Genomic DNA, 24,305 nt, shown 5'->3' with positions numbered 1-24,305 from the left:
AGATTTGGACAGGCCTGAGAGCTGGGCAGAGAGGAACCTAAGGAGATTCAACAAGATCAAGTGCACAGTCCTGCACCTGGAAAGGAGCAACAAAATGTACCAGTACAGGCTAGGATGTGATCTGCTAGAGAGCAGCTCCGTGGAGAAGGACCTTGGAGTCCTGGCAGACAACAAGTTCTCCATGGGACAGCAATGTGCCTTTGTGGCCAAGAAGGCAAATTATATCTTGGGGTGCATTAAGAGGAGTGTCTCCAGCAGATCGAGGGAGGGTCTCCTCCTCCCCCTCTGGTGAGACCTCACTTTGAGTATTGTGTCCAATTTTGGGCTCCCCAGTTTGAGAGGGGCAGGGATCTACTTGAGAAAGTCTAACGGAGGGCTATGAGGATGATTAAGGGACTGGAACACCCGCCTTACAAGGAAGGGCTAAGAGACCTGGGGCTTCTCAGTCTAGAAAGGAGAAGACTGAGGTGGGATCTAATTCATGTCTATAAATACATGAGGGCTGGGCATCAAGAAGGCAGGGACAACCTCTTTTCACTTGAGCCCTGTGACAGGACAAGTGGCAATGGACTCAAGCTCAAGCATAGGAAGTTCCACCTCAACATGAGGAAGAACTTCTTTACTGTGGGTGTTACAAAACACTGGAACAGGCTGCCCAGAGAGGTTGTGGAGTCTCCTTCTCTGGAGACATTCAAAATCCGCCTGGACGCATTCCTGTGTGATGTGGTCTAGGTGACCCTGCTCTGGCAGGGGGGTTGGACTAGATGATCTTGGGAGGTCCCTTCCAACCGTAATATTCTGTGATTCTGTGATTCATACTGTATAGTCCTAGTGTCCCTATTGAAAACAAACTGATTACTGACAGATTCCTGGAGGGACTTAGACAGAAGATGGGCCACCTCTGGTGACAAAGTTTATTCAATGCAAATGTCTTCTTTCCTTTCATGAAGCAATTATTTGATAGAATGCTTTTATTTCTGAGAAATAAAACTTATCATGTTTCAGTAACTAATATAGCTGAATACTTTTGAAAATAAATTCTGAAGTACTGAAAGTAAAGCCATTTTGAGGGGTAAGATACTTTTTGAGACCCTTTGAAGCCAATGTCCTCAGTGTAAATGAGTATTCCTGTCTCTTATTATGAGGCCATAAACATACCTAGTTGAAAATATTCTGCTGATTTTAATTTCCCCAAATGTGTTGACTGAATAGCTGCTTTTAAATTATAAAACCATTCATCTTTCCCACTGCCTATATCATTATCAATAAACAAACAAAAAAAAAACCCCAGTGACTGAAAAGTATTATTATAAAACTCTTGACAAGTGTATGGATTAAGTGCAGGTTTAGAACTCACAATAGAATTGCTTAAGATTTCAGGAGGAAAACTTAGCATTAATTATAACTTAAAAATATGTTTTACTAACCAGGTGTAGATCAACACATGTAGAATTGTGTTCACAAGCATTGTTTATGCAATCATCGATGTCCTGGTCACATTTCAGTCCTGCATATCCTGGGTTGCACAAACAATAGAAGCCATCGACAACTGTAAAAGAGATAGTATTTTAGTACTAAGAGTGTTTTAGAATATCAACTGAATGTAGTAAAATTAAGTAAGCTACAGTTATGACTACTATCTGGAAAACATTTGGACTCGCTTTACCTAAAGGTGTGAGACCACGCGGCAGCGCGGAGCGGAGAGCGGCACCGGCAGCATGAGAGCTGTTCCTTTTAACTACTGAGAGAGTTTTGAGATGGGACCAGGCTTACCGGAGACGGTGAGGCCGGGGCAGAGCGGGGAGACCCAAGACTGAGTGGGAATCCTGTGAGAACCGGAATGGCTGAGGTGGTGGGGATGTGTCTGAGAACCATGGCAAATTTTAAAAGTGGCCATCTTGGCAGCAGCACTGGCCATCGCAGGGAGCAGCCCAAGCTGGCTGGAGTGGGTCAGAGCGAGACATTTAGTGTGGATGTGCATGAGGGCACACAAGGAGCAGCAAACAGCGGTTGCTTTCTTTTAGCTAGACTGGCGATCATGGTCACAACACGACCAAAAGCCGCAGTGAGAAAGAGTGCAGGAACTCAGACTGAGCTTTCGAGCAGACACGCGGCCGTGCAGGTCTGGGGCTGCAGCGAATGAGCCTGGCACTGGTACCGGGGGGAGCCAGTGACACAGCGTGTGTGTGGTGTGAGCAAGTAAGTGATCTGCTCAGGCAGGAGGTTGAACTGAGGGAGGAGGTAGAAAGGTTAAGAAGCATCAGAGAATGCGAAAGTGAAATCGATTGGTGGAGCCACTCCCTAAGGCAAGGGCAGAAGGAAGAAGTTCTAGAACAAGTGATGCATCCCCTCCTATCATCAGACAGAAGAAGGGAACTCAAAGGACCGGGAGGAATGGAGGGAGGTCTCTCCTCGGAGAGGCAAGGGAAAACCCTCACAGCCCCCCCTCAACCTCCTAGTTATCCTTGAAAAATAGGTATGGGGCTTTGGAACTTCAGGGCCAGGCAAATGAAGATGGGAGAGGTAAATCCATCTAGTGAGTCACCCAGAGCTTATCACTCACCCCATGCCTTAGGACTTCTTCAACTAAGAAGAAAAGGAGAGTAACTGTGGTGGGTGACTCCCTTCTGAGGGGAACAGAAGGGCCCATTTGTCGACCAGAACCATCCCACAGGGAAGTCTACTGCCTCCCTGGGGCTCGGATTAGAGATGTTAAAAGAAAACTTTCTAATCTGGTGCAGCCCTCTGACTATTATCCACTGCTGGTTTTTCAGGTTTGCAGTAATTAAATTGTTACAAGAGTCCAAGGGCAATCAAGAGACTTCAGGGCCCTGGGACAGCTAGTTAAGGGGTCTGGGGCACAAATAGTGTTTGCCTCCATCTCTGTTGCAAGAAAGGATGAAGAGATAAACAGGAGGACTCTGCAGATCAATGCATGGCTACATGACTAGTGCCAAAAGCAGGGCTTTGGGTTTTTTGATCATGGGCTGCTATATGAGACACCTGGCCTGCCGGTGGCAGGTGGGATGCACCTGTCCCAGAGGAGCAAAAGGCTTTTGGGGCAGGAGTTAGCAGGGCTCATTGACAGGGCTTTAAACTAGATATGAAGGGGGAAGGAGAGATAACTGGGCCTGTTAGGGACAAGCCCAAGAGAAACATGCCAGGGCTTGAAGGATGGTGGACTAGGGAGGATTCTCACTCTGTTGTTTCATTTGAGAGAAAGGAGAGATGTTTAGAAATCATGGAAGCACCTCAGAAGGGTCTGGTAGGAAATGGAGCCCACAGTGGAAAAAAGGTGTTGGAATCATTAGCTCATCTGAAGTGCATCTATAGCGATGCACACAGTATGAGTAACAAATGGGGAGCTTGAAGCCATGATACACCAGGAAAACTATGACATAATGGCTACCACAGAAACATGGTGGGATGCATCACATGACTGGAGTGCCACAATCGATGGCTACAAGCTCTTCAGGAGGGATAGAAAGGGAAGGAGAGGGGGTGGAGTAGCCCTGTATGTTAGAGAATGCTATAGTCATGTTGAGGTTGAGAGTGTTCGGATTAGGTTAAGGGCCAATAAAGCTGATACCACTGTGGGAGTCTGCTACAGACCTCCCAGCCAAAGCAGTGAGGTGGATGAAGCTTTTTATAAGCAGCTGGGAGAAATCTCCCAGTCACTTGCTGTTGTTCTTGTGGGGGACTTTAACTTCCCAAATATCTGCTGGGATGGGAGAGCAGAGAGGGAACATTTCAAGAAGTTCCTGGGATGTGTGGAAGATAAATTCCTCACACAGCTGATAAGTGAGCCAATCAGGGAGGGTGCCCTCCTGGACCTGCTTCTGGTGAACAGGGAAGATCTTGTGGAGGAAGTAAAAGTTGGAGGCCATCTAGGGCACAGTGATAATGAGATGATTGAGTTTTTGATCCTTGGAGAAACAAGGAGAGGGGTTAGTAAAACTGCCACCTTAGACCTCCGGAGGGCAAACTTTGCCCTGCTCAGAAGACTGACTGACAGTTCCTTAGGAGGCTGCCTTGAAGGATAAAGGAGTCCAGGAAGGCTGGACATACTTCAAGAAAGAAGTTTTAAAAGCACAGGAGCAGGCTGTCCCCGTGTACCGAAAAACCAGTAAGCAGGGTAGGAGTCCAGCCTGGCTAAATAGGGACCTTTGGCTGGGCCTTAAAAAAAAAGTCTCTACAACTACCTGAAATGACATTATAGAGAGGTTGGTGCTGGTCTCTTTTCAGAGGTAATTAGCGACAGAACAAGAGGGAATGGCTTCAAGCTGCAACAGGGCAGGTTTAGACTGGACATTAGGAGAAATTTTTTCACAGAAAGAGTGGTTAGACACTGGAATAGGCTGCCCAGGGAGGTGGCTGAGTCACCATCCCTGGATGTGTTTAAGGGTCATTTGGATGTGGTGTTTGTGGATATGGTTTAGGGGAGAACTTTGTAGAGTAGGGATGATGGTTGGACTCGGTGATCCCAAGGGTCTCTTCCAACCTGAATAGTTCTATGATTCTATGACATGTTCAAAAAGTTGAAATAAATGAAATGCAGTATCTCAAAACAACTTTTAATATGAAAGCAGATTGAGGTACTGCATTTTACTTAATTCAAATATTTTTAGTTAAGACTTATAAATCGATGAGCCACTATTACCTTCTGAAAAAGTGACGGCATTTTATAAGCTGGTGAGTAATTTTCCATCACAAAACTGTACACAAAGTGCATGAGATTTCATCTTTGATATTGTACCTAAACTAGATGAAGCAGTTTACCATTGTTTGGTCTGTTGGGGTTTTCCCCAATTAATGGAAAACTGGCTTGAGTTTAATTTGGCAGCTAAACCTTTTATGTATTTCCATGTTTCATTTTTATCTTAACAAGATAAGAATTATAAGAATTCTCTTCCTTTTTCTTCATTAATGATCCAGATGAAGAGGAATCTTTAGAGTGGTATGTCCATATAAGGAGCTCGTGACAGCAATACTTGCACTTCTTGCAGGTCTACTTTTATTCTAACCTCAAAGCAGTCCCTGGATTCTTCATTATCTCTGAGATTTACCATGGAATCTGTACCGCCATTGTGTCTGTACACATAGCTGCTATTGTATTCATGAAATGCTCAAAGTCCTTCAAAAGCAGGAGAATTATTCATCTGCTAAGAGCTTTCCACCTTCCTCAGGATTCCAGCTTTCTGCAGCCAGTCCACACAGGAAGGAACACAGACACCAGTCCACAGAGGAACTGAGATGTCCACATGTTACAATTCAAGTCCAGAGGCATGACAAAGACAAACTCTCCTCAAAATATCTTCCATTTTATAAGAATGAAGAACTTCACTACATCTCATCTAAATTCCAGTTAAAAAAAAATCTTTGAAACAATAATAACTCCACAAAGTACATAAAAAACCAAATATAAACTTGTTAAGAAATAATCTTCACTTGATAAAATATGAAGCCACTCACCTTATTCCCATGTATGGAAAGACAGAATTCTTAAAGCTGACTGAATTTTATTTTGTTTTAAATAGGAGAGTTTTAGGCAATTATATATTAAATAATTTGGGGTCAGTTCTTTAAGACCACATGTGCAGCTAAGAAGTTGATTAGGTCTTCTGCAAATTTGTTTAAAAATTCTGAATTCAGGGTAATTCTCAAGTCATAATTCTCACTTGAAAAGGGATGTGGGAAACAGGAGAGAGATGCAGCAGAAGACAACATTGCTTATTGATTAAAGTGTGGAACCTATGAGGAAAAGTTGAGTCAGCTGGGCTTGCTTTGTATTAGTCCCTTCAGGGAAGGGTTAATAGTTAGAGGGCTATAAGCCAACTTCAAGGGCAGTTGCACAGATAATAGGACTGAATTCATCTTAGTAGTGTTAGATGATACAACAAAGGCCAAAAACTACAGTGTAGGAGATTCAGATGGGATTGGAGTGTGGGGAACATTACAAGAGACTATGTACATCAGTGGAACAGGCTGTCCCAAAGAGTTTGTGGAATTTCTGTCTATCCTTAGTGGCTTGCAAAACTCATCTAGAAAAATCCCTGACTCTTCTGTTCTAGCACTGTTGATAGTGCAGCTTCATGTGGGTTTGACTACATGACCTCCACATGTCATTCTGCTTTCCAGCCAGCATTATAAGATTCTTTGAAAATTATGCATGCCTCCCCCCCCCCTTTTTTTTTTAGCAGGCATAGGAAGTGTATGATAGATGGTAACAGCCCCATAAAACTTTCCAGTAAGTACTCAATACATAATGGGTGCTACTAAACTTAGCATGCCAATACAGACAGAATATAGTAGAGTAATTAATCATCAAGTTGCTTCTAAAACCTTTAAGTAGATAAATCAAAATGTAAGTTACAAGTTACATGATAGAACATATTTAATAGTAAACAGACAATAATTTTGCATCAGTTTCATACATAATGTAGGGTTTTTTACTTGTTAGAATTATGACATTTATTGCCTAACTGCTCCGTTAACTCCTTTTCAGCACCTGAATTTTCTTTCTTTGAATGCACAATGCAAGATACGTTTGGCTAATTTAGGTATCAAAGGAGACAGCACAAATCTCATTAAAATTCCTCATTAGGTGCAGTTCTGACCCCCTGAACACACAAACCCCAGTGCCAGAAGTTGAGGCATTTTGGCAAAAATAATCCTCCTGGTATTGAATGTGAAGCTTCAGACAAGCTAAATTTCAGTAAATTACCCACAGGTCTCCCCAGAGCAGCTCAGTAGCTACAGACGTTTCAACAGAAAGACTACTCGATGTGAAAGTGAGTAACCAGACTGAACTCACTGTCATAGCAGTATCCATGGAGGCAAGGGTTCGAACTGCACTCATTGATATTGATCTCACAACGTGGACCTGCAAAGCCCTTCACACACTGGCACTGGAATCCAAGGGGAAAAATGTCCAAATTCATTTCTTCTATGCACACAGCTCCATTCTCGCAGGGATTGCTGGCCTCACAAGGCCTAAACTCACAGTTCAAACCTGAAAAGGAAAATGGCAAAGCTGTCAGCATTTAACTAATGAACATATCCCTACAGCTGCTGCCTATGATGGCAGTATTTTCATTATATTCCTGGTTAAAATTGAGTTGGAGTGTCTTAGACATACATATATATATTACCATGCAGAAACATTTATTTGTTTTGTAGAATTACAAAAAAGAGACCATTTTATCTGTTTTGCTGATCTAATACTGCATTTTAAATTAGTAATATATATCTCAGTGGATTTTATAGTTTTTTCTGTTTACTCTTGTCCTCTAAAATGGCTCAAAAAGGGTCTTTAAAAATATTTTTGTTTTGAAGCTTCCTGATATCCTGTTGTCACAGCTACCATATGAGCTGTTTATGCATTAACTTGTAATTACAGAATGGTTTGAGTTGGAAAGGACCTTAAAGATCACCAAGTGCCAACCTCCCTGCATGGGCAGGGACACTTCCTACTCGACTAGGTTGCTCAAAGCCCCATCTAGCCTGGCCTTGAACATTTCCAGGGAGGGGATTTCCACAACTTCCCTGGGCAATCCTGAACGTTAATGAAATGTAAGTAACCTTGTATAATTATTTTGCTTGCAATTTGTAACTACAGACAAATTGTCTTTCTGAAAATATTTGTATTTAATAATGATTTGCTGCCTCCATCACTTATAAAAATTCCATACAATAGAAAATCTCACACAGTCCCTTTCTATTCTTTCCTAACGCACGCTCCAGTGTATAACAGATTAGGTATGTTTATCTGGTCTAGTCAAGGAACTGTGATAGTGATCTTATGCTGCAGATGCCCTCATCTAAATCTTTGATTTGCAATAAATAGATTTTTTAAAAAATTAAAAGGCCCTTTAAGGTGAGTCTTAGTTTGTTAGAGCATAAGCAAGATCGATTCATGTTTTCCAGTAGAGAAATCTGAAATTATGAGGGCAGAGAGAACAAAGAACAAATGGCTTTGCGTTTGTAAAGCTGCCTCCCTTTTCCCTCAGTGTTGCTGAAGGTGAGTCTGTTCTTTTTAAGTTTGGTTTCAGAGAGAGCTCAGTAGCTTTCAGGGCTGCAACAAACTGTGCACAAGCCTCTCTTGAGCCCCTTTGAAACCCATCTGCTTGTGAATATTTGATGCTTTCTGGCAGATCTGCCCAAGGTTTGCTGTACTTCAGGCCCTCTGCCCGTTTCCAGTGCCCTTGCCCCAGCTCCTGTTGCCCTGTCTTTCCTTCCTGGAGCAGCTTCTCCCTGCCCCACCAACCTCCCTCTTCCTTAGACAGGCTGTATCCTTAATCCAGTAATGGGCAATGTGACACTACAACATAAAGTATCTGTGTAGTCATGTGGAAAATCAAATACATACAGTTATCTTGTGGGGGGCTGACCTTGTCTAGCTGCCACACAGCCTCTTTCACTGCCCCTCAACAGGGCAGATGAAGAAAATAAAAAACCTCGTGAGTCAAGAAAAAAATAAAGACATTTACCAATTACTGTCACAGGCAAAAAAAGACTCAACTTGAGGAGAACGGATTTAATTGATTACCAATTTAAATTGGGGAAAAAAATATAAAACTAAAAATGCTTCCCACCATCCCCCTCTTCTTCCCAGCATCACCTTCACTCCAGACTCCTGTCTTCCCTGCTCCTGAGGGGAGAAGGGGTTGCCATTCCATAACAGTTCCCCTCACTCCCTCCTTCCTCCTTATACTTCTCCCCTGCTGCAGTCTGGATCCGCTACAGGCCACAATTCATCTAGGAGGCTGCTCCACCTTAGCCTTCTGCTGAGACTGCAGGCGAACTTCTGCTCCAGTGCCTGGAGCACTCCTCTCCCTCCTCCCTCTCTCACCTCGGGGCTTGCAGGGCTGTTTCTCACACTTTTCCTCACTGTCTGTGTGGTATTTTGCCCTTCCTTAAATATGTTTTCGCCAAGGCTCCACCACCTTGGCTGGGGGGCTCAGCTGTGCCCTGCGGGGGCGCCAGTTGGAGCCGACTGGAAAGGGCAGCCCGTGCTGCTCCTCACAGAGGCCTCCCCAGGGTCCCCACTGCCAGCAGTGGGACATCTGCACCCCATACACGAGGTGAGCCTTGCTCATGAGATGGATAACAGTACTGACAATTTTCAGTTTCTTTTCAGGCTCAAAATTTCATGTAAGAATTCCTGACAAAGATTCAACCCACATTACAGGTCACCTATAGGACCTCTCAGGTTTAAGTTTGTGGACCAGTTGCTAACTGACAGAACTGGTAATTCATACAGGTTGTTTTGGTTCTAATTTTGGGAAAACTGGATCAGTTAAATCGTTAGCTTATTCTAAAGGAATATACTGAATATTTTATTATGGTTTCAGAAGAACAAGACTTCAACTACAGCATAGTGGTTGAGATCAAGCTATAGCACCACTTAATGCCATTCTGTGACTTGTTTGAAGGCTTAAAATTCCTAATTTGTAGGCTATGGTGAAAAGATGAAAAACATTCATTTAATAACTTCAATATTAACGTGTCCATGGGACCGAATGTTTCTTAACTTTTACTTGGGAAATGTACCAATATTTACTGAGATATGTTGTCAGTAAAATTATTCAGGCTCTGCTGTAAGAGAGGGTGGTCAGGCACACAGCTATTATATGCTTAGCCCTGGCTGCAGTCAGCTTGAACTGCACATCTCCTTTGTTGTACTGTCATTATAGGCAAAATTTTGTTGGCTTATTCCACATTAGCTGACTTATTTTGTTTTACAGTAACTGTTAATCACATGGTAGGACACTGGCTTTGAACAGGTTGTCTTCGTAATAATGAAGAAAGCACAGTCCAAAATGCCAGCAGGATTTTAGGTGAGCTGATTCCTTAATGTAAGACAGAGTCATCTAAGGGCTGAATTCTTAAAGCTTCTAATAGCAAAAGCAACAACTAGGAACAGAACTGAGGTAAAAAGAAAAAACCCTCTGACTCCAGTAGGCATGCTGACAGAGAAGAAAAAGAATGGCACAAGTTGTTCCCTGTCTTTATGTCACCCGTGGTCTCTCTGGTGCAGGGTGATCCTGCCACAGGCAGCTGACAGTCTCAGATCTTGAATTAATGGCATTGCATAGCAAAAGCTGCCATATGGCACACTGAGATTTTGCCCTAAAGTTTTCATCTTTATATCACAACAGCTGGACATGGGTGATAACCCTGCTGATTCCTGAAGTGGAGTTCACACTCAAATGAATGAACACATGGCTCATAATCATAAGTGGAACTGTCAGATGATCCAGTAATGCAGTAGTTGTTTTTCTTCTCTGTTGAGGGAAGAACCTTTAAACAGATTTGCCCATCCTCTTACATGTGAAGTGTTTGTGGGGGCATGTGCAGTGCACCCGTTCTCCCCTATACTGTAGTATTCTTTTACAACACTAGGGACCACCACTTTTTGAATGAGAGCATAGCAGAGTTTTGGTGAACAATTGAAACAGCGAGGACATATGTACTGAAGGCTACAAATTTATAGTATTTACATATATTTATCCAGTATAAATAGGACAGTTCTGCCATATGAATGCTAATGTATTTTAAGTTTTTAATCTCAATATCTTGTGGCAAATTTTCATGACTTAACTGTATATTTCAGAAAAGTATTAACTTAAAAAAAAAACAAACCCAGACCTCCATATACTCCCAGACCCCTGGCTTCTATATGTGATTTTTATTTCAAACATTTTGTTCCACTGTTTCAATAACATATTAGATTTTTTCCTGCTTTTTCTTTCTACACTGTGTGTGGAAGATTGTATCATTGACCAAAGAATAACTGAACAACTTTTGACAGGCCTCAGTCTCTCAAAAAACCTGTGATCTCCAAAGAACTTGGAATTTAAATTTATTTTTCTTGTTCAGAAATTCATAGTCTGAGTTTCACCTAAAGATGATTTTTACTATCTCAAACACAATTTCTGAGAAGATTTTTGGAAATATTTGAAATGTAAAAGGTTCAGATTCAGAAATGGAGGTATAAGGATAACCTGCACCTTCAGTCTTTTGTTGCTTTCATAAATTTTAACAGGTATTGACAAACTGACAATAGCCCTGAAAAGAAGTACTTGGTGGTGTTGGTTGATGAAAAACTCAGCGTGAGGCAGCAGTGTGCACTTAGACCCAACCATATCCTGGGCTACATCAAAAGAAACATGATCAGCAGGTCAAGGGAGGCAATTCTCCTCCTCTACCCTGCTCTCAAGAGACCCCACCTGGAGTACTGTGTCCAGTTCTGGAGCCCCCAAAAGACGAATGACATGGAGATGTTGGAGACAGTCCAGAGATGATCAGAGTGATGGAGGACATCTCCAATAAAGGCAGGCTGAGAGTTGGGGTTGTTCAGCCTGGAGAAGAGAAGTCTCCAGGGAGATCTTATAGCAGCCTTCCAGTACCTGAAGAGGGTCTACAGGAAAGCTAGAGAGGAACTTTTTACAAGGGCATGTAATGATACAGTAAGGTGATTTAGATTAGATATTGGGAAGAAATTCTCTAATATGAAGGTGGTGAGACACTGGAACAGGTTCCCCAGGGAGGATGTGGATACCTCATTCCTAGAAGTGTTGAAGACCAAGTTGGATGGGGATTTGAGCAACCTGATCTAGCAGGAGGTGTCCCTGCCCATTCATGGGGGTTGGATCTATATGATCTTTAAGGTCCCTTCCAATCCAAACCATTTTGTGATTCTATAATATTTATCACCACAAATCCAAAAAGTAATAGTAAGGCTTAGGGGTTTTTTTGAATGCTAGGAGAGATGCCTTTCACTGTATGCTCTGAGAAAAGGAGCCTGGATCTTTCTATTAGCTCATATTAAGTAAGTGACAAACTGCTATGAGATCCCTCTGAAACTCTCTTCTCCAGGCTGAACAAGCCCAGCTCCCCCACTGGTGGTAAAATGGTGTGAAAGAGGCATTGAGTATCTCAGACTTTTCAATGTCCTTTGTCAGTTCAGCAATATGTCCTCATTTTTCTCCGTTTTCTTTGTTACTGGTAGACCTATAGAACTTTTTCATGTTGCCATCAGTTGCCTTGATAGTTTTAGTTCCAGTTGCTCTTTAGCTTTCCTAATTCTGTTCCTGTGTAACTGGGTGTGTTCTGGATAGGTAGCTCACCATTGTATGTACCTTCTGTGCACTTCCTTTTCTCTTTAAGTTCAGTCAAGAGTTCTCCATTTGTCCATTTTTCTGCCACATCCTTTTGAGCTCCTACACATTGGAAAGACCTGTGCTTTAAGGAAACTGTCCTTCAAGAAGAATTAGTGGTCTCAAGATAATCAGTTTTCCCTTCAGTGCAGTCACTAATGGGAACTTGCCAAGCAGACCCTGGAGCAAATCAAAGTCAGCTTAGTGAAGTCCAGAATCATTATTCTGCTACTTGAAGTTCTCATTTTTCTTAGGACTATAAACTCCATCATCTTGCTGCCAGTGTTGCCAGAGCTGTTTCGGACTTGTACATCCCAAACCAGCTCTTGCTTATTCACAAATAGAGAATCCAAATAAGTACCTCCACTAGTTGCCTCACTCCACAGTTGTTTCAAAAAACTGTATTCATCATAATCCATAAACCTCCTGGAATACTTGTGTCTTTCCCTGTTTTCTTTCTGTGTTTTCTTTGCGGCCAAGAAAGGCAATGGCATCCTGGCTTGTATTTGAAATAGTGTGACCAGCAGAAGTAGAGAGGTGATTGTCCCCCTGTACTCAGCACTGGTGAGGCCAGACCTGGAGTCTTGTGTCCAGTTTGGGGCACCTCAATTCAAGAGAGGTATCAAGGTGGAGCAAGTACAGAGGAGGGCAGTGAAGCTGGTGAAGGGCCTAGAGAATTAATCTTAGGAAGAACACTTGAAGGAGCTGGGAATGTTTAGTTTGAAAAAGAGGAGGCTGAGGGGAGAGCTCATCAATCTCTACAACTACCTGAAATGACATTATAGAGAGGTTGGTGCTGGTCTCTTTTCAGAGGTAATTAGCGACAGAACAAGAGGGAATGGCTTCAAGCTGCAACAGGGCAGGTTTAGACTGGACATTAGGAGAAATTTTTTCACAGAAAGAGTGGTTAGACACTGGAATAGGCTGCCCAGGGAGGTGGCTGAGTCACCATCCCTGGATGTGTTTAAGGGTCATTTGGATGTGGTGTTTGTGGATATGGTTTAGGGGAGAACTTTGTAGAGTAGGGATGATGGTTGGACTCAGTGATCCCAAGGGTCTTTTCCAACCTGAATAGTTCTATGATTCTTTCAGCAAAAGTCAGGGTGGTAATATCCCAATGAGAACTAGGGTGTATGTTCATGAGTCTTTTTCCAGTTTCCTAAAGACAACTTCATAAACTTTTCTGGACCAAGCTGTCTGTAACAGACACCTACCACAATATTTATTTAACTTGTTCCCTTTTCACAGTCCCACCAGTTTGTGGGACTATAAGCTAGCTTCTGATTCTTGGAGAAGTAAGGAGGGTTAGCAGAGGGCGTAGGAGAACTGCCACCTTGGACTTCCAGAGGGCAGACTTTGGCCTGTTTAAGAGGCTGATTGACAGAATCCCTTGAGAGGCAGCCTTGAAGGGTAAAGTTGTTCAGGAAGTCCAGGAAGGATAGACAATCTTCAGGAAGGAAATCTTGAAGGAGCAGGAGCAGGCCATCCCCATGTGTTGAAAGTCGAGCTGGTGGGGAAGACTGGCGTAGCTGAACACAAACCTTGCCTGGAACTCAGGGAAAAAAGCAGAGTGTACAGGCCTGACAGTATGACCTTGGTGCTGGAGAAGATTAAGTAGCAGGTCATCTTGAATGGCATCACATAGCATGTACAGGACAACCAGGTGATCAAGCCCAATCAGAATGGATTCATGAAGGCAGTTCCTGCTTAACTAACCTGATCTCCTTCTATGACAAGGTGACCTGTTTAGTTGGTGAGGGAAAGGCTGTGTAAACATCTGCATAGACTTCAGTAAAGTGTCACTGTTTCCTACAACACTCGCCTGAAGAAACTGACTGCCCTTGACTTGGATGAGGGTATGCTTTGCTAAGTAAATAACTGGCTGGATGGAGGAGCCCAGAGAGTTGTGGTGAATGGAGTTAAATGCAGTTGACAGCCCATCACAAGTGATTTTCCCCAGGGCTCAGCGTTGGGGCCAGTTCTCTTCAGTATCTTTATCAATGATCAGGATGAAGGGACCAAGTGCGCCCTCAGTAAATTTGCAGATGACACCAAGTTAGGTGGGAGCCAGCAGGACTAGGAATGTGATTGTCCCCCTGTACTCAGCACTGGTGGGGCCACATTTGAGTGCTGTGTTCATTTTTGGGCCCATCACTACAGCAAGGACATTGAGCTGCTGGAGTTTAAAGAAGGGCAATGAAGCTGCTGAAGGGTCTAGAACCCAAATCTTACAAAGAGCATCTGAGGGGTTGTTTAGCCTGGAGAAAAGGAGCCTGAGGAGAGACCATATCACTCTCTACAGCTACCTGAAAGAAAATTGTGGCGAGGTGGAGACTAGGCTCTTCTCTCAAGGAAGAAATTATAGAACAAGGGAAAATACCCTCAAGTTGAGCCAGGAGGATAGATTGGATATTAGGAAAAAAATCCTTTACTGATGGGGTTGTCAAGCAGTGGAACAGGCTTCGCAGGGAGGTGGATGAGTCACCACCCTTGGAAGTATTTAAAAGATGTGTAGATGTCATGCTTAAGGACATGGTTTAGTGATGGACTTAGCAGTGTTAGGTTAATGGTTAGACTTGATGGTCTTTAAGGTCTTTTCCAATCAGAACAGTTCTATGATTCTGCAATTCTATGATATTATTTTAACACAATTCTGAAAATTATTAATTATTAAATGACTAATAATGCTAATCAATATAAGTAGCAAGAAAACAAGAAAGGAAAGGTGGTTGATTTAGAGTACTTTTTTTTAAAAAAATGCATATTCACACAAACATTAAGCTTGGATAATAATAGGCAACGGTGGTAATATGTCAGTACAATGAATGCACTGCTGTTGTAGCTTTCATATCACCATTTTTCTACAAAGCTGTAAATGTATTATTAAAGCCATTAAGATAAATCAAGCAGCAAACAGATTATAGGTGAAAAAAATATTTATTAAAGTAGATTAATCAGAATACAGAATTAATGTCTTCTGCATTTTCTCTTTCTTGTAAAATATTTGTTAGAGAATTTTTGTGCAGATATGTTTAAATGCTCATCTGCAGCTGCTTAATTTGAATACATTTGTATTTACTAAATACAGGAAAGTTCTCACTTGATCTAGTAAGTTTCTGAAATACTAAGCCTGTGATTGTTGACAGAAAGGAATGCTATGCTAGGGAAACAGTTTTTAAACTGTTTTCTCCCATTGACATATCAGAATTTTTTAGTTGGTTATCACAGGATAAAAAGGTAATATTCTCTAAACATAGTTAGCTGACAAAAAAGAGAAAGAAACTATGCCCAACAGATCAAATGCAAAAGAATCAAACACAGAAGTTCATTAATGAATTGATAAGTTTGCACATCTTTCCAACCATGCTTATTTCCATTAGAGAAGTTTAACTTTTTTGCTGGTTTAGTTCTTGGCTATATATTATTGATTGCAAGAATAGATTGTCTTTACTAAATGATTAAAGGCCTCTCTATTATAATAAACCTAAAGAAACCTCAAAAGAATATGCACAAGTGATTAAATTACACAGTCAGTTGAAGGACAATTTTCTTTTCAGTGGCATGATATATTGGATTAAATAGTATACTTCTCTCTATATATATAAAAGCAAGCATATACTCCTAGCATATACTATGATTATCTATTAGCATACAAATTTATCAAATAATGAATAATTAATTTGTAAAATTTGTTTGTTTAGCAAAGAGAATCAGATTGCATACTCAGAAATTTCATTCTGCTAATGTTAATCAATTCTCTTTTCTACTTTTTTTTGCATATAATACCTCCACAGTAGAATCTCTAAATATCATAAATGAACACTGAAAATAGCTTTTTTTTTTTTTTTTTTTGCTGAAAAACACTGTTCTGTTAAGGCTATTATTTAAAGTCAAAAGCATAATTTATAAAAATTACATAAAATATATTAAATTGTAGAAGTTTTGATTTCTTTATGCAAAATCACTGACATTTGCTTGTTTTATTTGCTCAGCAAAAATCTGTACATGAAACATTTTTATGTGTACTACCAAATTCTCTTACAATCAGAAATGGCATCTCTTCAGTATTATTATTTTTGGAAAATAATTTCATTAAAAACCTATTTGCTACTGCCCTTTTAAGGAATCGAATCTGACAACAACTTTCAAAGTCAGCATTTTGCTGTAAAAGTACAGACTGAATCAATGACAAAATATATCTGATGGCAAACAGCTGTCATGATTATGACAGCATAGTGGAAATAAACTGTCTATGGCTAGTACCAAAACAAGCGTGTAACTGGGATGGCAATTTCTTAAATAATGCCAACTAGTCTGGTACTGGTGTTAAATATGCACTCATGCAAGCAGAAAGCTCTCAATGCAGACCAAGTGATGTCATTGCTAAGTGGTCCATGCAGGGATTTGGACAAGGGAGGAATAACAAAGCAGGTACAGCACCTCCCCTGAGACACCAGGCTGGGGTGAGAGGAAATAGTTCCACTATGAAGTTACAAAGTGAGTGTCACAGTACCAGTTCTACTAGCTGCTCTGATGGAAACTGTGGTGCTGGTCTGATCCTTGTATCTGATCTTTAGCCACTGGTTAACTAAAATATTCTGTTTTATTGGGATCCAGCTCCAGAAACCTTATCACACTGGTTTAATTGGATTTTGGTAGACTTGCTACTTGAGTCTATTCACCATTGTTACACACTTGATGAAACAGAGTGTATATAATACAAATTATGTTAATAGCATTTTGCTTCAATGAAATGAGAAAATTATACCAGCTTAAAGGATATAAGGGACTAACAGGGAGAAAATCTACAACAGACTAATTGTGTAAGTCTTTCATGAATGCATGACAATTTTCAAAAGTTCTTGTTAGCTCAAGAATTATTTCATTTAAATTAACATTGTTTAGTTTATATGCTCAGGTTCAGAACACAAAGTCCATGTTTTCAAAATTACACTAAAATAATTTCATATATGAAGTAAGAGCCAATGACTGATGTGAATCTTCCACAGTAAATGCATATTCTTAGATGTTTTCTGGTTTTAGGTTTTTTCTTTATCATTATAACATCACTGCAACAGCATTAAGTTTCAGTCTTTCCGTAACTCACCTTTTAACAACAGAGCTAAAAGACACTTCTAACGTTAAAGAGAACCAGCACTGTTTCCAACATAAATTAAGTAAATTGAATACCATTTAGTAAAAGTAAAAATGTGTTCAGTTATGGGAGATCATTCAGTGTACAAAGGCATTACAAAGCTCTATAAAAAATAAACAAAACCCCAAACCAAGAGAAAATCCTTGTCCCCAACCTCTATGCAACTGTCTGGTTTTCCCAACACTCTTCTGCAATTAGTGGATACAATAATTTTAATTTTTAAAAGTATTTGATCACTTCAGAGAAATTAGTGTTTTGGTTTTCATCAACTTCATGCAACAAAATGGCTCCCACCCCCAAAGACGTAAACCTATAATAAAATCCTAGGAACACTAATGAGCAGGTTACATGCCCAAATTTTGAGGTCCCTGCAACTCTAAAGGTTAAATGTCTTAATGCTAAATATGAAATTGTCTCTATTAAAAGTTCAAAATTGTCATTTTCTATAACTTTGAAAAGTTCAAATGTACCTCCAAGCTTGCCATTATTTTATAAACTGGTTGCTTAGCTTGATCTACTTTGTGGCATAAGAAAATAAATTGCTTGCACAACTAAGATGAATAAAGGGTAGTAAATGTTAATAAAAAAACAGAAGTACCCTGGAAATGAATAGGAAAAGAAAATACCAGCAGAAGCATGCATATATGGATTAAGCAAAGTATTAAGCAAAGTATTACTCTAATAGTTTAAAAATATAACAAGTCTTTGCTCTAATTTCAAATGTATAGCAAATCCATTCCTTTCCTTGGAATGCAAATTCTACTTTCCATGAAAGGAATTGCTTTGTGATTCTATATAGAATCAGTGAAAAGGCATTTTCTGTGAAATCCATACCAATTGAAAAGTCTGGGTTTGTGTTTGGTTTTTTAAAGAACAATGTTTGAAAAGTAATACTTAGCCCTTTTCAAGTAAAAAGAAAACATTTCCTTAATTGTAAATGATAATGCAAACCATGCAAGAATGCTGGAACAAAACATGAGATAGACCCACATCACAGACTTTAAAATGAAAATCACACAGAGTTGCATACATTACTGTTCCATACCTGTATAAATTTCTGTAAAAATAGACAAAAACAGAAGTTCAATATATTATCTAGGTGCATTTTTTTTCTTTTAAAATATACAAGTTTATAACTGCTAAACAATAAAGATACATTTGTATCCACATCTATGTATTTCACGTTTTAATATAAAAGCATGTTTCAGTCTTTCTCAGAAAATAAAAGAATACTACGAAGGAAAACATTTACCACAATTTTATTTCCTACAAAATATAGATGGGAATGTTTTTATTTTCATTCTTATCTTTGTTTAATCCATCAGAATTCAACTGAAATTACTAATATATGTGGAAAAGTTACAGACAGCTGGTATCAAATTCAGTTTTTCCTTATGGCCTAAGATCTGTGGATGTAATTTTCAGATGCAGTAATTGCCCCTTTTAGTTCACGTGGCTAAACCCTTCTGTGTTTTGAGATCCTGTTTTAATTTTCTTAAAATCTGGCAAATTGGCCAGACATTGTTTATAGCAGCTCGTACCATGATTATTATTTTATTACTTTTATTTGTGTGTTTGCAGATGACCCTACACTGTAAAACAGCCTGGCATGTAGAAAAATAAAGCTGCAAACATTTGTATCATCAGCCAAATCACCACCTGTCACTCCCCCCTGAAATTTGGTAAATTTTTCATTGAGCAATGCCCTCATAAATTGTAGGGCAGCCAGGGAAAATGTAACTATGTTTTAGGTCTTTGAAAAATTGTGGTTTGCACATACTTCCTGGAAAATTAAGGGAGAGATACACAGAGATTCTCATTTGCAATGGATATACCTTTTATCATCTACATAACTTAAATCACCTCCCTGTAATCAAGGTTCTTGTCACTATTCTCACAGAATAATGAATGAAATTCAAACCCCTTATCTCCTGACTGGATTTACACATGCAATAGTCCCAGTGTACTCATGACTGTAAAGGTTTAGAAAATTATTATTGTGGATCAAGTTGTGTCCCAAGGTGCAAGCTGAAACCAGAGCTGAAACTGCAACACGTACCTCACTGACTTTTTATCAACAAAGTTAAGCAACCAGGGCTTTTAGAGATGCTTTTTGGTGCTCATTGCTGTTCTGGAAGGCCATGGGTCTCCTACAGATCTTGTTTAAATTGACACTAGAAATGGCTACGCAAAAACTTGCTATTTGAATTGTACCTACTCTGGTATGGCCCTCGGATTATTACCCATTACTTCTCTTCCATGTGGATGGCAACGAAGTTGCAACATGTTGTTCAAGAGCTATCAAAAGAGACTTCAGGACCTTGGGATGGATGAGGAAAGCTGGAGCATAGGTTATTTTTTCTTGTCTCCTTCCAATTGTGGGGAGCAACATTGGAAGAAACAGATGGACACAGTCTATTAATACATGGCTTGGTCATTGGTGTCACAGTTTTGGTGGTGGTGGGATGGCCTACATGGCACCACGCTTGCTGGCATCAAATGGGATTCACCTTTCTCAAAAGGGGAAGAGGGTCTTCATTGAGGAGCTTGCAGGGCTCATTGAAAGAACTTTAGACTAGACTTGAAGGGTGAGTGGGATAATAATCAGGCTTCCCTGTGACAAGCTGTGGGATGACAAGGCAATATGTGACTTAGCACAGGCCCTCAGCCTGTTGCTTGGGGATGTGCTGGGTACATTGCAACGCACATGAAGTCTTGCAGAGATGAGCTACAGGCTCCTGAGGTAATAGGAGCCAACAGAGAAGCACCAGAGAAATACCTCAAAGGAGCTCCAGTCAGTAAGTAAGCTTCATCAGGGGCCCAACTCAACTGCTGCTATGCAAATGCAAATGACATAGGAAAAAAACAAGGGGAGATAGAAATATACTAGTGCCTGCAGGGCTATGACCTTTTTGGCATCATGGAGACATGGGGGGATGGCTCCTTTGACTGAGTATTGGCATGGAAGGTTACAGGCTTTTTAGGAATGACAGGTGGGGAGGGAGTGTCACCCATCAGTGACCTGCTGGAGTGCATTAAGCTCTGCCTGGGGATGAATGAGGAGCTGACTGAGACCTCCTGACAGGTCAGGATTAAAGGGAGGGCAGGGACAGAGGACATTATAGTGGGGGTCTGCTACAGGCCACCTGATCAGGAAGAGTGAGTGGATCTCTACAGACAGATCAGAGTAGCCTCACTTTCACTAGCCCTGGTTCTCATGGGGGACTTCAACCACACCAATATCTGTTGCAGGGACAACACAGCAGGGGATAAGCAATCCAGGAAGTTTCTGTAATGCGTTGATGATAAATTCCTTCTCCAAGGGATAGAGGAGCCAATGAGGAGAGGTGCTATACTGCATCTTGTTCTGACCAACAAGGAGGGGTTGGTTGGAAATGTGAAGCTCAAGGCCAGCCTTGGCTTTAGTGACCATGAAATGGTGGAGTTCAAGACCCTTAGGGTAGTGAGGAGGGCATACAACAAGATCACTACCCTGGCCTTCAGGAGAACAGACTTTGGCCTCTTCAGGAACCTGCTTCATAGCGTGCAATGGGATAAAACCCTGGAGAGAAAACAAGTCCAAGAAAGCTGGTTAATATTCAGAGTTCCCCTCCTCCAAGCTCAGGAGCAATGCAGCCCAACAAAGAGGAAGTCAGGCAAAAATGCCAGGAGGTCTGCATGGATGAAAAAGTTGCTCCTGGACACACTCAAACATAAAAGAGAAGCCTACAGAGGGTGGAAGCAAGGATGTGTAGCCTAGGAGGAATACAGAGAAACTGTTTGAGCAGCCAGGGATCACGTAAGGAACGCTGAAGTCCCAACAGAATAAATCTGGCCAGGGACTTCAAAGGCAATAAGAAAATCTTCTATAGGTACGTCAGTCACAAAAGAAGGATTAGGGAAAATGTGGGCCCTCTTTGGAAGAAAATTAGAGATCTGGTTACCTGGGATATGGGGAAGGATGAGGTAGTCAATGATTTTTTTGCCTCAGTCTTTACTGGCAAGTGCTCAAGCCACTCTGGCCAAATCACAGGAGGCAAAGACAGGGACTGGGCGAATGAAGCACCACTCACTGTAGGGGTAGATCAGGTTCAAGACCATCTAAGAAATGTGAAACTGCACAAGTTCATGGGACCTGATGAGATAAATCTGCATGTTCTGAGGAAACCGGCAGATAAAGTTGCTAAGGCACTATCCATCATATTTAAAAAAAAAATATTGTGGCAGCCAGTGAAGTTCCCACTGACTGGAAAAGGGGAAACCCGACGGCCATTTTCAAAAAGGCAAGAAAAGAAGACCCAGAGAACTATAGTCCAGTCAGTCTCACCTTTATGCCTAGCAAGATCATGGAGCAGATCCTCCTGAAAACTATGGTAAAGCACATGGAATATAAGAAGGTGATTGGTGATAGCCAGTGTGGTTTCACAAAGGGCACCATGCCTGACAAATCTGATGGACTTCTAGAATGAGGTTATAGTGTTGGTGGTTAAGGGAAGAGCAACTGGACTGAGTGGCATTGCCCAGGGGTTGGTATAGGGAATGGTGCTTTTAACATCTTTGTTGGTGATATGGACAAGTGGAACTGAGTGCACTCTCACCAAGTTTGCTTATGACACCCAGCTGTGTGGTGTGGTTGACACGCTGAAGGGAAGGGGTGCTGCCAAGGAGGACCTTGACAGGCTTGAAAGATGGCCTTGCACCAACCACATGAAGTTCAACAAGGCTGAGTGCAAGTTCCTCCACATGAGTTGGGTAAATCCCAAGCACAAATACAGGTTGGGCGAAGAATGGATTGAGTGCAGCTCTGAGGAGAAGGATTTTTCAATGTTGGTTGATGAATGTCTCAACATGAGCTGGAAATGTGCACTTGCAGCCCAGAAAACCAACCATCAAAGCATGGTCAGAAGGTCAAGGGAGGTGATTCTGCTCCACTGCTCAGCTCTCATGAGACCCCACCTGCAGTATTTTTTAATATTTTTTTTTGTTGGACTTGGTGATCTCAGGTCCTTTCTAACCAGGACTATTCTGTGATTCTGTGAGAAGGTCATGGAGCTATTGGAGAGAGTCCAGAGGAGAGCCACGAAGATGATCAGTGGACTGGAGCACCTCCTATGAAGACAGTCTGAGAAAGTTGGAGCTGTTCAGCCTGGAGAAGAGAAGGCTCCAGGGAGACCTTATAGTGGCCTTCCAGTACCTGAAGGGGGCCTACAGGAAAGCTGGGGAAGGACTTTTTACAAGGGCTTATAGTCATAGGATAAGGGGAGATTTTCAAACTGAAAGAGAATTTATTTAGATTAGATATTAGGAAGAAATTCTTTAGTGTGAGAGTGGTGAGTCGTGGGAGCAGGTTGTTCAGAGAAGCTGGCCTTCCAGGCCAGGCAGGATGGGGCTTTGAGCAACCTGGTCTAGTGGGGGGTGTCTATGCCAATGCAGGGGGTTTGGAACTGGATGATCCTTAAGGTGCCTTCAAAACCAACCCATTCTATTATTCTGTCATTCTGTGATTCTGTGAATTGGTGCATTTTGAAGGCAGAAGCATTCAGTTTTTTGTATCTATATGGCAACCTTTAGAAACAATACAAAAATCACCAGAAATAACAGAAAATAACAGAAAAAAAACCCCAAAGAAGTTCTTGGTTAGAGGCAATGCATATTTTCTAGGTAATATACCTTAAACATGGCCACTCTGCTCCTCTATCCACAAAAAGCTCCTGTGTGATGGAAAGTGCCCTTCATAGCTCTATGCACCAGTTCCATTTTTACTCCAAATAAAATTTTGACTGTTCAGTATCAAGAGACTGGCAAAACCTGATATAAACTGATGTTGAACGGGATATAGTCTTTTATGGACTAACACAGAGATATGCTAGAAAGGCATAGGTTCTTGCAAAACTCCCTTTTTGCATGGGTCTTGGCACAGGAGAGGCTGAGTTTTGGCCTGTAAGCACTGAAAAAGTAATTGCTCCATTATCTCTGGTCTAGTTTTTTGCCTTCATGAGCACTTACATTTCTTACTTATTATCTGTTTTGTAATTAGCTGTTCCCATAATAGACTGTCCTATGCTGAAAACTCCATTAGTACTCTTGCTTTTCAACAGACTTAAGCATTTTTTTTTTTCTGCTGAGTTGCCTTTCTCACTACTTTACTTTCTTTTGCAACATGTTTAATGGCCAATTACCATTTTTGCTTTAATCTTAATTGGAGCACATTTGGAGACATGTGTCATTAAGGCTGCAACAAACAAGTAGACATTTCCTCCAAAGTGAATTTCAATTTTCCTCTACAATTACATATATTTCATTAAAAAGGTCATACCTATTAGCAACATCTAGACCAAACACATACAGTGTATTTTTGTAATGAGTCACATAATAATTTGGATCTAAGGATGAACTTGTTTGCTCCATTTGTTAAAAACAAGTTACTAAACAGCTTTTCCTATTTTTGTTACTTATTTTTTTAAAATTACAACAGCAACAAAAAAGAAAATATTCATGTCAACTCTTGCAGGGCTATCACATATCAAAGATACAATCTCTAGTGCCATTTTAATATTTTCTTCCTTTGTGATCTTTCTTTGGGTTCTTTGGGAATAGCATGATACTGGCTAAGTCCATGGATCACAGAAATGTTAAAGTAATTTGGTTCACCTTTACCTTAAATACCAGTGTAGAAAATGGGGCAAATTTGCAGTTCTGGTGTCAGAGTACAAGATCTGTTCTTAGCTTTCAATCCCAAGTAAGAATAAAGCAGCCTATGTTATTTTCTGTAAAACTGAGCTGGTCTAGAAATTGTAGTGGGATCATTCTCATTTTGCATGCTAGAAATGCTGAAAAGCAGCATTCCTGATACACAGACAATCCCACTTTGCTACACACTCAGCAAGGACTGATGTCTAATAGTTACAACTTACTTTATTGATGACGCCACGAGATACATTAAAATGTTGACACTTCAAAGTTGTGAACAGTAAACTTGCATTTATAGA

The 24,305-nt window shown here is 40.9% G+C and overlaps 1 protein-coding gene across 1 annotated transcript in view; it reads right to left on the bottom strand.

Moving 5' to 3' along the window:
- Nucleotides 1-24,305, bottom strand: part of EYS (eyes shut homolog) — a 686,220-nt gene that overhangs the window by 518,579 nt on the left and 143,336 nt on the right. The window contains exons 11-12 of the mRNA XM_051613735.1: nt 6,815-7,012; nt 1,428-1,549 (exon numbers count right to left, since the gene is read on the bottom strand). Of these exons, the coding sequence (XP_051469695.1) occupies nt 1,428-1,549; nt 6,815-7,012 (320 nt within the window). The remainder of the gene's footprint in view (nt 1-1,427; nt 1,550-6,814; nt 7,013-24,305) is intronic.

Source organism: Apus apus, chromosome 3 (genome assembly GCF_020740795.1).
Source record: "Apus apus isolate bApuApu2 chromosome 3, bApuApu2.pri.cur, whole genome shotgun sequence".
NCBI lineage: Eukaryota > Metazoa > Chordata > Aves > Apodiformes > Apodidae > Apus > Apus apus.
Note: the sequence above shows the minus strand (reverse complement) of the source record. Positions and strands in the feature narration are given on the sequence as shown.